Source organism: Calonectris borealis, chromosome 22, assembly GCF_964195595.1.
Source record: "Calonectris borealis chromosome 22, bCalBor7.hap1.2, whole genome shotgun sequence".
Classification (NCBI taxonomy): domain Eukaryota; kingdom Metazoa; phylum Chordata; class Aves; order Procellariiformes; family Procellariidae; genus Calonectris; species Calonectris borealis.
The window spans coordinates 3351385-3363707 of NC_134333.1; the positions used below are offsets into that span (position 1 = coordinate 3351385).

At 57.6% G+C, this 12323-nt stretch overlaps 2 gene segments (V, D, J or C); both read right to left on the reverse strand.

The window, feature by feature from the left end:
* Positions 1 to 1347: 1347 nt before the first annotated feature.
* LOC142091697 (Ig heavy chain V region C3-like) lies at positions 1348 to 2217 on the reverse strand. The segment is given in 2 exon segments: positions 1348 to 1685; positions 2137 to 2217. Coding segments are annotated over 2 exon segments (396 nt in total).
* A 4591-nt stretch (positions 2218 to 6808) lies between these two features.
* Positions 6809 to 8293, reverse strand: LOC142091625 (T cell receptor delta variable 2-like). The segment is given in 2 exon segments: positions 6809 to 7597; positions 8050 to 8293. Coding segments are annotated over 2 exon segments (417 nt in total).
* Positions 8294 to 12323: the final 4030 nt, after the last annotated feature.

Sequence of the window (12323 nt, forward strand, 5' to 3'; positions counted from 1 at the left end):
CCTCGACCGGCGAGCTATGCTGTGCTTGATGCACCCCAGGACACAGTTGGCTCTTTTGGCTGCCAGGGCACACTCTTGACTCATACTCAACTTGCCATCAACCCAAACCCCCACATCTCTTTCCGCGCGGCTGCTCTCCAGCCTCTCGTTCCCCAATTTGTGCGTATAACCAGGATTACCACATCCCACGTAGAGAATCCGGCACTTGCTCTTGTTACATTTCATAGGGTTGGTGACTGCCCAGCTCTCCAGTCTATCCAGATCTCTCTGTAAGGCCTCTCTGCCCTTGAGGGAGTCCACAGCTCCTCCTAGTTTAGTATCGTCGGCAAACTTACTTAATGTACATTTGAGTCCTGCATCCAGATCATTTCTAAAAACATTAAAGAGCACTGGCCCTAAAATTGAGCCTGGGGGAACCCCGCTGGTGACTGCCCGCCAGCCTGATGGAACCCCACTGACTATAACTCTTTGAGCCCAACCCGTCACCCAGTTGTTCACCCAACGTATTATGGACTTGCCTAGCTGTGTGCTAGGCATTTTGTCCAGAAGCATCCTCTGAGAGACAGCATCAAAAGCTTTGCTAACATCCAACAAAACCCCACATCTACCAGCTTCCCTTGGTCAACTAGATGGGTGGCCTTGTCATAAAAGGACATTAAGTTAGTTAAGCAGGACTTTCCCCTCAAGAACCCATGCTGGCTATGACCAATGACTGCGTTGTCTCTCAAGCATTTTTCAATAACTCCCAGAATAACCTTCTCCATAATTTTACCAGGCACTGAAGTGGGACTCACAGGCCTGTAATTACCAGGGTCTTCCTTCTTTCCCTTCTTGAAAATTGGGATAATATTTGCCAGCTTCCAGTCGTCTGGCACCCCTCCAGACTCCCAAGACCATTGAAAAAGAACGGAGAGACGTCCTGGGATAACATCAGCCAGCTCTTTCAGTACCCTGGGATGAATCCCACCGGACCCCATAGATTTATGCACATCCAGCTGGAGCAATGCACATGAAATGTTATGAACAGACACCAAACTCCATTTCACATTGGACCCTGTGCTTCTCGGGGAGCGGAAGGGAATGAAGGAGTGAAGTTGAGCCTGGAAAGAAGGAGGGCAGAGAGGGAAGAAGGTTTCTTTAGGGTTGGGGTTTTTTTCATTCTCACCATTCAACTCTATTTTAATTGGCCATAAATTAAAATTCCTGCAGTGTGCAGGAAAGGCCAGGAACTCCTGTGGTGCACAGTGATGGCCCCTCACTGCCTGGGGACAGCCTTGACACCCTACCCCAAGTACTCCCCCACCCCACAGCTTTCACACACTGTACCGGGGCCCCAGCAGGTTTGTGTTAAAGCTCAGCTGGATTTCCTGCCTCCGTGGGAAGAGCACAGAAGTAGCGGGCAGAGTCCCGGGGGTGCAGGGCACGCAGGGACAGAGATGACTCGGACCGGGAATTGTTCCGGGACACCGTGGCTCGACCCTCCACTGACTGCTCGTATTCAATGACTGAGGCATCAAAGCGGATGAAGGACACCCACTCGAGTCTGCCACCGCCTGCCTGACGGTACCACAGAAGGGGATAAATCCCGAAGTCGAAGCCGGACGCCCGGCAGGAGAGGAGCACGGAGTCCCCCGGCGCTCGCAGCCCTCCGCCGGCCTCCACCAGCCTCCACTGCGCCCACACCCCTGCGGACGGAGAGCGCAGGCAGCCGGGCAGGGCGCGCCCGCGGCCCGAGGCCGTTCCCCCGCCGCCCCGGCGCCCCCCGCCCCGGCACAGCGACCGCCGCCGCCCCCCTCTCTCCCGGCAAAGCCCCGCGCCCGGGCCAATGCCCCGCCTGCCCTCCGCGGGCTGAGCCGCGCCTGCTCCCGGCGCTCCGGCCCGGCCCGCGCCCCGAAGGCCTCCCGCCCCCGCCGCCCTCGCCCCCGTCCCTCTCCCGCCCCCTCTCCCTCTCCCTCTCCCTCGCCCCCCGCTCCCCGCTGCCCCGCGAAGGAAGCCGAGCGCCCGGCGACAGCGCGCCCGGCGCGGGGGCAGCCGCAGCCCCGGCGCCCCGGGGCCCCGGGCCGGGCAGGGCCGCCGCGGGCAGCCCCAGCCCCGGGCCCAGCCCCGCGCTCGCTGCCCTCCCCGCCCGGCTCTCACCTGCCGGCCCCGCGGCCAAGGACAAGGCCAGGAGCCACGGCCCCAGCCCGGGCGCCATCGTGCCCTGCCGCGCCGGGGCGGCCGGGGCCGAAGGGCCCGCAGGGAGCCGGAGAGGAGCCGAGCGGAGCCGCGCCCGGGCCCGCTCCTGCCCGCCCCGCCGGCTCGGCCCCTCGACGGGGCAGCGCCGACGCCTCTGCCCGCTCCCGACGCGCCCGCCCCGGCCCGGCCCGGCCCGGCCCGGCCCGGCCCCCCGGTGCCGCGGCCCCTGCGGGGGAGGAGAAGGGGGGCGCGGGGAGGGACGCGGGGCAGGGCCGCGGGCAGCGCAGGAGCGCGGCGCCCCGGCAGACGAAGGCTCCTGGCCCGGCGCTCCCAGCGCGGCTCCGGCGCTGCCCGCCCTGTCGCCCTGCCGATCGCAGCTGGGGCGGCCCCAGCCCCAGCCCGGCCCCGGCCCCGGCCCCGGCCGCGGCCCCGGTCCCGGCCGCGGCCCCGGCCCCGGCCCCGGCCCCGGCCGCGGCCCCGGCCCCGGCCCCAGCCCCAGCCCGGCCCCGGGCCCAGCCCCAGGGACCGGCTGTCGCCCGCAGCGTCCCCTCGCAGGACCCTCCCCGTGCCCCGCACCCCCAGCCCGCCCTGGCCTCACTCCCATCCCCTGCCCGCGGGGACAAGACACACAGAGGGCTCTGCTGCCATCAGGGGGACCGCGACAGGCTGCAGAAGTGGGCTGGCAGGAACCTCCTGCAGTTCAACACGGGGAAGAGCAAAGTCCTGCACCTGGGGAGGAACAACCCCCTGCCCCACGGCAGGCTGGGGGCTGCTCAGAGGGAAAGCACATGCTCAGAAAAGGACCCAAGGCTTCTGCTGGACAACAGCTTGACCAGAAATTTGCCCTGGTAGCAAAGAAGGTTAATGGAATCCTGGACTGCCTTAGACAAAGCATTGCCAGCAGGTCAGGGAGGTGATCCTTCCCCTCTGGTCAGCACTGGAGAGGTCACACCTGGAGTACTGGCTCCTCTTCTTGGCTCTCCAGGACAGGAGACTTGGGCAAAAAGGAGAGAGGCCAGTGAAGGCCAAGAAGGTGATAATGAGAGTGGAGCAGCTCTTTCATGAGGAAAAGCTGACGGAAAAGCTGGGACTTCTTTACCCTGGAGAAGAGAAGGCTCGGGGGGCATCTCATCAACATATAGAAACGTATGAAGGGAGGGCGCAGGGAAGGCAGGGCCAAGCTCTTTTCAGTGGTGATCAGTGACAGGTCAAGAGGCAATGCGCACAAACACAGAGGGATCCATCTGAACATCAAGAAACACTTTTTCACTGTCAGGAGGACCAAGCACCGGCACAGGTTGCCCAAAGACGCTGTGGAGTCTCCATGCTTGGAGATACTCAAAAGCTGACTGGACATGGTCCTGGGCAACTGGCCCTAGGTGGCCCGCCTTGAGCAGGGGGCTTGGACCAGATGACCTCCTGAGGTGCCTCCCAAATTCAGCCTTCCTGTGATTCTGTGGAAGACTCACAGGCACGTTCATGTCCTTGCAGGTGATACGTGCCAGGGCAAAGGGGAAAACTGAAACTCAGACTTTTCCACTCCCCTGATGACTTCCAGAAACAGCTTTTTACAGGAGTGTCGAGGAAAACTCGCTGTCCTCTGTCAGCTACAAGTTTCAAAGTTGGAACTCAAGAGAGAAATCTGCAAGTGATACAAGACTAATATGGGCGGTAAAACAGTAGCACACAGGAAAGCTGTTCAGCATGGTTCTGTCTGCTGTATTTCTGGCGTCTGCTGTACTTATGGTGAGGGGTCTCCTGTTAGAACTTAGGAAGTGGTGTTCTTTTGTAAAGTTGAAAACCCAGGAGCATGCACATGGGACAGGGTTGTACAACCACGTACACAAACTCAGAGCCTGGCTTCGGAAGGATGGGGAAGAACATGCATCCCCATTTGACCGGTTGACTGGCTGCTTCTCGGAGCCTGAGAGGCCTATAGCTGGCCAGAGCTTGCTGCTAGAGGCAGGGTTCCTGGGCAGAGCGGAGGGAATTCAATCACACCCAAAGGCCACTGCTGGAGGATTGCAGGGGGTAAGTGGCGGCATGTTGGCAGCATACGCGGTAAGGAGGAAAGACTAGCGGTCTTCCCCCCCAGTCAGGATGCAAGAGTACTCCCAAAGCACTTCCAGCCCCCAAAGCTGTCTCTTATGAGCTCTGGCTGGCCATCGGGCCTGCTGCTGTCCTTTCAGGCTCCCCAGAAAGGGTGTAAGAAAGGGGAGCAGAAGAGGAGCCACTTTTGCTCCTAGGATGGTAGAAGAGCTGAGGCTGTAATGGACCTCTGGAAAAGGTCTGGTTTAACCCTCCTGCTCGAAGCAGGGTCAACTAGAGTAGGTGTACTGGGCCTGGCAGGGATGGAGTTAACTTTCTTCATAGCAGCCTGTATGGGCAACGTTGCGACGTTTTGTGACCAATGCCGTGTTGATAACACACCCATGTTTTAGCTGTTGCTGAACAGCGCTTACACAGCGTCAGGGCCTTCTCTGTTTCTCATGTTGTCCACCAGCTGTACAGCTGACCGCAACTGGCCAAAGGGATATTCCATATGCATGATGGTGTGCAAAGCTGAGGGAAATAAGGAGGAAGGAGGAATGTTAGTCTGAACTAACCCTTATGTGTGATGAATCCGTGCTTTCCTCGAAATGGCTAAACATCCGCCTGCCATTGGGAAGTAGGGAGTGAATTCCTTATTTTACTTGGCTTGCACGTGCAGCTTTTGCTTTGCTTATTAAACTCTCTTTATCCCAACACACACATTTTCTCACTTCACCCTTCCGATTCCGTCTCCTGTCCCACTGTGGAGGGAGTAAGTGAGCGCCTGTGTGGGGCTTAGCTGCCATCTCGGTTCAAACGACCGCAGTAGGCTGCCCACAGTGTTCTCCAGTTCAGTTTTCAATTCTCACCTCAATATTAAAAAAACCATCTTGTTACATTTATACGGAATTGCATTTTGTGTTTCTTGCCACATGTCCTGTCACAGGATAACATTGAAAAAACACTGGCTCCATCTCCTTTGCAACCTGCATCAGGTATTTACACACATTGACAAATCCCCCCATAGCATTTTCTTCCCTACGCTACACAAACCCAGTTCTCTCAGGCTCTCCTTGTATGTCACATGCTCCCTTCCTCGTCTTCATGGCCCTTCATTGCATTTGCTCTGGCATGTCCATGTCTTTCCTGTGCTGGGGAACCCAGAACCGGACGCAGTAGTTCACAGACTCACCAATGCTGAGCTCAAGAGCAGCCCATCCCAATGAGCAAGGAGTCAGGTAAAAATGCCAGGAGCCTGCAGGGATAAACAAGGCTCGGGAAAATGCAGGCCCACTGCTGAATGGGATGGGAACCTGGTGACACAGGACATGGAGAAGGGCTGAGGTACTGAATGCCTTATTCGCCTCAGTCTTTACAAACAAAACCGTCCTTCAGGAATCCCAGGTCCCAGAGTCCAGGGGGAAAGGCTGGAGCAAGCAAGATGTACCTTTGCACAGTCCATGTCACTCAGCACTTATCTAGTCCATCGTAAATAGCTTTGTCTACAACATTGCTAAGAGTAACAGTGAGGAAAGCGTAGCTAAATTCAGAACACACAACATCTACTCCCTCCTCATCCACCAAGACCATTGTCTTATTGTAGAAGGCTTTCAAGTTCGTTAAGCAGGATTTCCATTTCACAAACCCATGCTGGCTGTTCCCTATCACCTTTTTCTCCTTCATACATTTGGAAATGGTGTCCAGAACTGATTGCTCCATCACCTTCCCAGGAACTGAGGTGAGGCTGATAGGCCTGGAGGTCCTCAGGTCCTCCCTCCTGACAACGGGACTGCCCTTTTCTTTCTTTCTTTCAGGCCACAGAAACCTCTCCCAATCACTGTGACATGATAAAAGATTATTGGGAGTGGCCTCCAATGACATCAGCAAGCTCTCGCAGCACTCATGGGTGCACCCTATCAGTTCCCATAGAGTTGTGTCTCTCCCGGTTCTTTAACTATGCCTTGACATTATCCTCCTCCACGGACATAAGTCTTCCTGGCTCTGGACACTCCGAATGGCCTCAGAGACCCGGGATTCCTGAAAGCCACTATTGCCTGCAAGGAACGAGTCAGAGAGGATCCCTCCCAGATCACCTTTGCTTGACTTTCTGCTTCCTCAGGAGGAACCATTCATGAGCCTGAAGGAGGTGATCTCTGAAAATCAAGCAGCTCTCCCAGACCCCTCCTCTGTCCAGGACCATCGCCCATGGGGTTCTTCTAGGCAGGTCCCTGAAGAGCCCAGATTCTGCCCTCCTGAAGTCCAGGGCTGTGGTCATGCTTTTTGCATTGCTCCCTCCTCTCTGGATCCTGAGCTCAAACACTGCATCATCACTGCAGCCACGGCTGCCCCTCACCTTCACATCCACCACCAGTTCTTCCTCTGATGAAGTTTTCATCAGTGCGCTCCAGAAAACTGCTCGGTTGCTGGTGCCCTGCTGTGCTGTCCCACCAGCCAATATTGCTTCACGTCCGCCATGAGGAACAGGGCCAGTGAACATGGGACTTCTTCCAGTTGTCTGAAGAAGGCCTCATCTAATTCTTGATCCTGAAGAGGTGATGTGTAGTAGCCTCACACCACAATGTTGATCTACCCGCCACTCCTGACCCGTACGCTATCAGGGGGCTCATCATACGTCCCAAAGCAGAGCTTCCAGCTGCTCTCTCGCAGACAGGGCAACTCCCCCTCCTCACTTTCCCAGCCTGTCTTTCCTAAGCACCCTGGCTCCATCCACTACAGTACTTCTCTAAGCTACCCAACCACATCGCCATGATCCCATAGCTCTACAGCCAAGCCACGGGGGAAACACTGGGCCATGGTGGACAGGAGGCCAGGCAAAGTGCAATAACCTGCACTTCACCACACAGCGTATGACGTTCCCAGAAGAGATCCTCTTGGATCATAAAGGGTATCAGCCCTTCAACCACACTTCCCTCCACCGCCTTTTACTGCAAGCACGCCAAAGGTCTGTTTCTTGCACCTGCCCTTGCGTCACACCAACCTCTGGTTAGCAGCTGCTAGAAAGAAATGCTGAAAAGTCTGTATTCTCTGTCAGTCGCTTTTTGGTGCACTCTGCTGCAGAGCTGCTCCAGGGTGAGGCCAGCACCACAGTAATACACTGCTTCATCCCCTTGCTTTGCTGCCTGGATCTGCAGTGTGAATCTGTTCTGGGAGCCCTCCACTGTTCCCTTAAAGCGATCCTGGAAACCTTCTCCATAGCTGTCACCCTCCTTGTAAATCCAGTCCAGAGCACCACGCGGCCCCTGCCGGTACCAGAACATGTAGTAGCTGCTCATACTGCCTCCACTCATGCTGCACTGGAAGGTGACTCCATCGCCCTCTCGCACGGCCAGTTCCCTGACGTGTTGCTCCAAGGCCACCTGGCCAGTGACTGCTGCAGAGTGAGAACAAGCCATGACCACTCCAAGATTCAGCAAAAGTCAGGGCAATGCTGGTGGAGGCATTGCCATGGCACTGGACCAGTGGAAGGACTAAATCCTCCTCTTTGAACCCAGCTGACAAAGATGGGCGGAGGAATCCAGCTGGTACCAGGAATCAGGGCTCATGAGGAAGGAGACACCACGTTTCCCTCCCTCCTTTTCCCTGTCAGTCAGGGAGCTTGATCTGATTTTCCCACTTGAAGCAGAGGAGGCAGGCTGGACAGAGGTGCCTAAATCACGGCTAGAAGAGGAGGAGGGCTGTTGCCACTGGGCTTCACAGGGATGGGTGAGGAGCTCGAGCCACGGGCAGGTCAGGCTGCAAGCAGTCAGCACAGCGCCACAGAGCCGTGCAGAGCACAGGTGCATGCTCAGATCCTGGGGGACATCACCCCTTCCTTTCACTTACCTAGCACGGGCAATAACCCCACGCACAGGGCAGTCCACATGGCCAGGCCCGCTCTGTCTTGCCTCTCTCCAGCTTCTCTCTGCCTGCAGGGCAGCTCTGCCCACACCTTCCCTGTCTCTGCCTCTGTGACTGCAGCCAGTCCTAGGCCCTCCTAGTCACTCCCTCGGTCCATGACAACAGTGAAGGCGAAAGGCGGGGGTGGAGGAGCGGAAGAAGTTGAAGCTGTTGGTGCACTCCCGGGTGTCTCTCACCCTGCGGGGTGCAATAACAGAGCGCTCGCTTGGCAGGAAAACCTCTGGTGGGCAAAAGGTGACGTGTTGCTGTAGGGCCACCCCGACCCTCCTCGGAGGAAGGACTGCAGTGTTTATGCTGGGACTGCAGAGCTGGCCCTGGGCATGGCAGGTTGTCCTCCCAGGGGGCCAAGGTCCCTTGGTGCTGCTGTGCTGCTCCAGCATGGGAGCCCCTCAGCCCAGCTCCGCTTGGACAGGGCACCCCTAGGCAGACGTGCTCCTCACCCTGCTCCCTCCGCTCTGGCCCAACACCCTACTCCTCCACTTACTCCCTCGTGCTGACTCTTCTCCAGCTGACTCTTCATGTCAAAGCCCTCCCAGACCCCGCAAGCAGCAAAGCACCTCCAGGGCTCTGGGCAGATGAGATCCAGCATACGCTTGGCGCTGAAGCTCTGGGGCAGAAGTGCAGGCTCAAGCCCCCCAGGTCACACCCTAAAACTCATGTGCACAGGACTCAGCAGGGACCAGGCTGTCGGGGCTCCTCAGCAGAGCAGGGACACTCCCTTCTCCGTGCTCCTCCTGCACAGCAGGAACCCAGAGCTCCCCCTACGACCTTTGCAGCCACAGGACGGGACACCTACTGAGCCCTGACAAAGTGTCACCGTCTTGACGAGTACCACCATTTTGGGTAAGATTGCCTACTCCGCAGTGGCCCTCCACACTGCCCCTCCAGAGACTGTCCGAATCCTTCCCCTGCCCTCTCTTTCCATGGGTGCTCCAGCCTGGCCCCCTGGGGAGGGGATCCGCAGGACAGGGGTGGGAAAGGGACTTGCGGAGGGTAGAGGAACCCAGTGAAACTGGAGGCTGGGAAAAGAAGCAGGGGCATGCAGGGCCAGGGTGGTGGGGGTGCCCCAGGGCCACTTGGGGCTACCTGGCTTCTACGTGGTAGGACATGCCGGGTTCCCTATGGCCTCCAAACCCATGGAGGGCTGGAGTGTTATTCTGGCCCAGGGCACCCTCCGTATCCTTCCCTCTTAGGGGCCCCCACTGAAATCCATGCTGGCCCTCGGTGTGCACACATGGGCATACATGCACATGGAGCCAACGCTAACCACAGAGCAAAGAGACTCTTCATCATGTCCGGGGAAAAGACACTCTGCAGCTCAGCTCCTGCTCTCGCACTACTCGGGGGCTCCCTGAACAACATGAGGTTTCAAAACTCAGTTCAACTCTGGATTTCCATGTTCAAATTTTAGTTCATCAATGCTCGCTGAGCTGCTTCTTAAGCAAACTGCGTTCTCTGTCGCCTTCTGCCTGTGAGAGAGACTGGGAAATATGGACGAAGGTTAACAACATGTTCATGGTTTGTGTGTGCCTGTGGGAGACTCTGCTGCTGCTGCTGCAGCACCTCTGTGCCCGTTTCCGGGGAAAGCCAGCCCAGACGATTCCTGAGAAGCCTTCTTGCAGCCAACCACAAAAGACCTGGCGGGATTTAAACCCCCTCCTTCCCGTTCTGCCCTGGCCCTGCCTGTGTTTCAAGCACTGTGCCCTTTTCCAGCTCTCTGGTGCTGCAGAAATAGGTGGCTGTGCCTGCAGCTGACGGCGAGAGCACTTCCAGGGACAGCTGGGTCCTGGAGGGGTCCGCAGAGCTGGTGACTCGGGTCTGGAAGGCTGAAGCAATGTGCTGGAGTCCCGTGAAAGGATACTGCTACACTATATGCTGCAGCTCTCTGCCAGGAGTCTGACGGATCCAGTCCCAAGCGTAGCTGCTGTCGCTGATGGGTACACCAGAGATGTGGCAGGTAAGCGTGAGAGACTCTGAGACCTTCCCTGCCGTGGGGCCAGGGGCCTCTGTCTGCACCTGAGAAAGGGCACCTGCAACCCCGGGAGGCAAGGATGAACAGGGAGTGATAGCTCAGGCTGACGTACTTGGGAAATCTGGAACAGGGCCATCAAGATGACAAAGGGACTGGAGCATCTCGCCGATAAAAAAGGCTCTGAGAGCTGGGACAGTTTACCGTGGAGAAACGAAGGCTCATGGGGGGATCTCATCAAGGTACAGAAATACCTGAAGGGAAGGTGTAAAGAAGACCAGGTGCCGCTGAACATCAGAAAACACTTTTTCAGTGTGAGGGTGAGTGAGCACTGGCGCAGGTTGCCCAGGCAGCTAGGGAAGTCTCCATGCCTGCAGATATTCAAAAGCTGTCTGGACATGGCCCTGGGCAACTGCCTCCAGGTGGCCCTCCTTGAGCAGGGCCATTGCACCAGGTGACCTCCGGAGGGCCCTTCCAACCTCAACCATTCTGGGAAAACAGGGCCGCAAGAGCATGCTGAGTTCTCCTTTGTAGCACCCTCATATTCCTCCACCACCTCTGTCCACTTAGATGGGACGGGCAATGACCTCGTGCACACGTGATCCCACATGGCCAGACTGGCTCCTGCTCACCTCTCCCCAGCTCCTCTCCGCTCACACACCTGCTCTGCTCTGGTTTCACACATCTCTGGACCTGTGACACCACCCAACCATGACCCCAGTCCCAGCTCTGTTCCCCAGGCACAGCCAGGTCACCGTCTCGGCACAGAGATGGGCTGTGACACCCATGTACTGGGTGTCCACTGCAACGTTTTGGTAGCAGGGTGCTGCAGGGATGGCCTCTGTGATGAGGCCAGAGACTGTCTCATGCCTGACACAGCCTCATGCTCCAGCCAGCTTGGCAGCAGACCCGCCACAGGACAAGGCTAAGCCCATCAGCAAAGCTCACGGTGCCTAAGGCACAACATACGTGGGAGGAGTCAAAACAGGGTGCAGCAGTGTGAGAAGTGAGGAAAGAAAGTGGAATCATCACCTCAATTTATGCAATCTTTATGCCCATGTGCCAATTGCCCCAACGCCCATCGCCCATCGCCTCAAGTTACAGGATGCATGAAAGGATGTGCTAAGTTCCTCTGTGGGAACCTCCAACTCCTCTTCTGACCCTGTCTAATTAGCAAGGATGGGCAATGACACCACGCACAGGGTGTTACACATGGCCGGAGCAGCTCCTGCTCACCTCTCCCCACCTCCTCTCTGCCCGTACATCCGCTCTGCTCAGGTTTCCCACATCTCTGGACCACTGACAGCACCCAGCCATGAGGAGACTCCCCCTCTCTCTGACCCCAGGCACAGCCACTCACTGACTCGCCCCTGAGATGGGCTGTGACCCCCGTGAACACGCAGGAGGAGCGAGCAGGAGGGGAGCAAGCTGATGCTGTTGGGGCACGCGCTGCGTGTCTCTCACTGTGGTCCCTGCAGGGTGCAGTCATAGGGCGCACTGTCCCCCAGCTCCAGCCCCGGGATGATCAGGGTCCCAGAGCTCTTGGCAGCCTGGCAGGAAAACCTCTGGCGGGCAGAAGGGGCTGGGTGGCTGTAGGGGCCTCCCTGGCCCTTGCTCTGCAGCAAGTACTGCAGGGGTCCACCGGGACGCTGACGGTACCAGGCCACGTAAATATAGGAGGCGTTGGAGCTGTAAGTGCATCGCAAGGTGCCGGTATTCCCTGCTCGCCACCGCACCGCAGACCTCGTCGCTCGGATCTCATCACCCTGAAATGCACCTGAAACAAAAGCAGGGCTGTTCACCCACCACTCTGCTCTCACTGGTGCAAGGTGGCTCACAAGGGGGTCAATGGAAGCAGGCAACGCTGTTGCCAAAGGCCAAGCTTTTTTCGGGCCCCAGGGTCGAAGGGGACCAAGGGAAGGCAGAGAGGGGCTGCAGGCAGGCAGAGCGGCCTCGCTGCTTGGGTGACAGAAAGACACTGAAGCATCTCCACAGAATGAAATAGTGCATGTGGGACTCAGGAGGTGGAAACTGGCAGTGCCGGGAAAGGAGCTCTTGCAGAAAGGCCAGGACCACCGGCGGGGCGCAGTGACGGCCCCTCTCTCCCTGGGAATAGTCCTGAGCTGCCCCAGCACTCACCGGCTCCAAGTTGAGCCCATGAACGAAGATGATGGCGCCCATGTGTGAACATATTTAAGAGAGCTCAAAACAGTGCCCGGCAGTGTGAGAA